The sequence below is a fragment of the Photinus pyralis genome, unplaced genomic scaffold (assembly GCF_008802855.1).
Source record: "Photinus pyralis isolate 1611_PpyrPB1 unplaced genomic scaffold, Ppyr1.3 Ppyr1.4_LG6, whole genome shotgun sequence".
Classification (NCBI taxonomy): domain Eukaryota; kingdom Metazoa; phylum Arthropoda; class Insecta; order Coleoptera; family Lampyridae; genus Photinus; species Photinus pyralis.
The window spans coordinates 8,096,196-8,099,802 of NW_022170663.1; the positions used below are offsets into that span (position 1 = coordinate 8,096,196).

Sequence of the window (3,607 nt, forward strand, 5' to 3'; positions counted from 1 at the left end):
ATCAAACGCCAATTTCAAAATTTGGTTTTGCGCATGCGCAGTGCCAACTTTTTTATTTATGGAAGAATTTAAACGAAATTTGATACATAGGCACTTGGTATAAAGGAAAATCTAGCGCCAGTTTCAAAATTTTATTTTACGCATGCGCCGTGCCAACTTTTTTATCTATGGAACTATTTAAGTGAAATTTGATACTTAGGCGCTTGGAACAAAGGAAAATCTAACATTAGTTTTAACATTGAGGTTTGCGCATGCGCAGTTCCAACTTTTTTATTTAGAAAAGCATTGAAATGAAATTCTTCTCATAAACTGAAATTGAAGTAGCACGTCAACAATGGATTGCCCATGTGCAATGCTATCTTTCATATTTGTGGCCGGATTTCTACGATTTTAACAGAAGTTGCATCTTACAAATGGGAAATGAATGCAAGTGGAAATGCGCTTTATGTAAATCGTTTACGATTACTTTTTAACTTGTTTTAAATATACGCATTATTATAATAGATGGAAATGATATCTTTAAGTGCCGACGTAGAAAATACTGTGACATTTCCAAATTGGTGCTGTACGGTTTTCTACTCTCATTACAACGGAAAAACGATTTTTCTATTCATGGATCTAACTGAAAAACTAAGACCGATATGTCTACTTTTTTTAAGTGCCGACGTTCTTTTTATCATTGCATAGAATATCCGCTATCGAGAATTTGTTAGATTTCAACTACAAAATAGCATAATTTCATAAGTACGTTTGGCTTTTCAAATATGGCGGATTGACTACAGAGAAGCCTATAGGCAACACACTATACACTCCAATCGTGATCCTGGTAAACGGTAAGTACCTACTTCTTTTTATATTCTTCCATAGTCTATAGCTGTACATCTTTAATTATTATCTATATTCAAAGCTGGTCTTTAGCTCTGTGAGTTTATAGCAACTCCTTAATGATCATGAAAGAAACTAGGTACAGTTTGGCACTTGTACCCTTCCATAACTACCACTATATAACCAATTTAAACTGTTAAATGTTTTATTATCATTTCAAGACAAATAAAGAACAATGATATAAGTAGGTACAAAAGTAAAAGGTAATACGTCTTTTTGAAATACAGTAGATACATAATATTTGTAAAGATCTATGAAAGTTATCTGACTTCTATAATAAGTGGTCGTAACAACTCACAATCAAATCGATTATTGCTTGATAATACTATCATTTTAAAGCGGCATACAAAACACACAATCTTTGCAATCACGCTGTGTAAACACGCAATAATAAGTAGATTTTTTCTTAACAAACAAGCGACACTCATCAAGCTTATACAATATCAACAGGGTTTATAGTTTAGAGAGATTTATTCACGACGTGTCGTCTACTATGCGCAGATTCTTTACAAATAGCTGTAAATCGTCAGATAAAAATGGTGTCACATATAAAAGTATTCAATAAATCTAAAAATTATTTAACAAAACTAAAAGTGAGCAACTAGTCATCATTGGTGTACGTTCTGTATACCTCGCTTTCCCCAATACGCGTCTAGGTCAAACGGTTCGAAGTTCTTCAACATTTCAGGCTCCTGCTCGCGATAATAGGTCGCCGTATTACCCGCGTTCCTACCGACTTCCTGCGAAACCTTACTCCAAGATTCCTGAATGAACTTAATAAGGTCGTCGTGTTGCGATGAAGACGGTCGTTCTATAGGCGGTACCCTCACGTAATTAGGCCTTCTGCTGTTCCCATTGATAGGGGCCGCATTCATCCTTGGACCACTGAGAAAAACACACCTTTTGTATTAACTTCTACATGCAAAGTAATACGTTCTTTACTCACCTCATGCTTGTAGAGATTGTTAAAAGGTTGAAATAATTAGATGGTGTGTCATTTACTGCATTTCTTGTTAAAACTTAAAATGTAAATAATAAATTAATAGATTAGTGATGTTTGGGTTATGGTTTCCATTAAAAAAACTGTGCTGTATGGTGGCTCCATCTATTCTGTTTTGACAGCTGTCCGCGAACTTGAAACGTAAATGCTATGTTGTCACGTTTAACAAATTGTTTAAATAATAAACAACCATTTTTGCGTATATTAAACTTGATATAATAATTATATAAAATGTAATATTCAATCAGTGCACTCATTTGAAGCTCATGTAATGGGCAACGATGCCTTTGAGGGTCATGCGCATTTAGGCAACTTTAATATCAGTGAAGTACGTAGGGTTGCAGCTAACCCTTTAGACTTTGCAGAATTAATTAAAAAAGAGGACCTGGGATATTTTCGGGGAGCCGTTTTCTCCCGGATGATTTTCTTATATTTAATTAGCGTGTTAACTAACAAGAAATTGGCCCCCTTGAAGAAGGGCAGACCCAAGGAAGAATACATTGACCAAATAATGGTTGACATGGGCTGTACCTCCTACTTGAGATTGAAAAGGTTTGGTGAAAATCGGGAAGGAGGGAGAACTCTAACATCTTATCTTTCTCCATTTCCATTCAAACTCCCTTTTCTCTTCATCCCCTTCCGAAATCTCATCATCTTCTACGTATCTACATTTAGCTCCATTCCTTTCTTTCCCATAATACATCTCCATTCTTTCCATCATTTCCTCCATCGTTGCCGTTATCACTGTGTCGTCCTTCGTGTATGCCGGGGGCCATATCTTTCTTCTTCCTACTACGATCCCTCTACCTTGGCACTGTCTTAGTACTTTTTTCCGTGTCCCTTATGTAGAGATTCAATAAGGTTGGGCCTCGGGTTGGGCTATGTGGGCATCCTTGTTCTAGTGTTGACGTGTCAAAAATACTTCAGACTCCTTCCCTTCTATTCTCACCCTCAATTTTAATTATCCATACAGTTCTTTGATTCTGTTCTTTAACTTCTTGTCTATTTTCTCTTCCCGCTATGTCAAATGCTGCCTTTAAGACAAACGCAAACACCTTTCCGCCTTTTTTCCTTTTCAACAATCTGTGTAATACCACAGAAAACATATCACGTATCCCATTTGTGTCATCCTCTTCTGCATTTCTATTTTTAACCTTTTAATGAGTACCATTGCGTAGATTTTATACGCCATCGTCACTATCGTGATTTCCCTATAATTTTCCACATAGTCTTTGTCGCCCCTATTGAAAATTGGCACCATTACCCCTTCCTTCCATTCTTCCCATACCTTGTTTACTAGATTCCTCATCCTTTACTCGATCCGACCTGTGGCGAAAATCTAAGCCTCATTTCCTATCTCGTCCCTCCTTGTTGCTTTTCTTTTTTCGGTCTTTTTAGTTGCTACTCGATCTCTTTTCTTGTTATCTCAACTTCCTCTCTTCCTACCTATGTCATAGCCTCCTCTTTCTCCTACTTTCCTTGTAGTACCTTGATAAATAGTTATTTGTACAACTAGAGAAGAAAGTGAAGTTTTTCAACTCGAGTTCAAAGTCTTACCTTTGAATATAAAATTTATATTCAAAGGCTTTACACATGAGCGTAACGAGTGTGTCAATTGAACGAGAGCTGAAAAACACTTTCTTCTCAAGTATTACCTACACATTTTTTTTTGAAACTACAATCAAAATTGAAAAATTATCGTATGCAATAATGAACTTTGAC

General features: G+C 36.1%; 1 protein-coding gene across 1 annotated transcript; it reads right to left on the minus strand.

Moving 5' to 3' along the window:
- Positions 1 to 1,493: 1,493 nt before the first annotated feature.
- On the minus strand, positions 1,494 to 1,985 carry LOC116173856 (MAPK regulated corepressor interacting protein 2-like). Its single transcript, XM_031491575.1, has 2 exons — positions 1,832 to 1,985; positions 1,494 to 1,770 (listed from the first exon to the last, which is right to left on the minus strand). Exons 1-2 carry the CDS (start codon positions 1,834 to 1,836, stop codon positions 1,494 to 1,496), a joined length of 282 nt encoding a protein of 93 aa, XP_031347435.1. The 5' UTR covers positions 1,837 to 1,985.
- Positions 1,986 to 3,607: the final 1,622 nt, after the last annotated feature.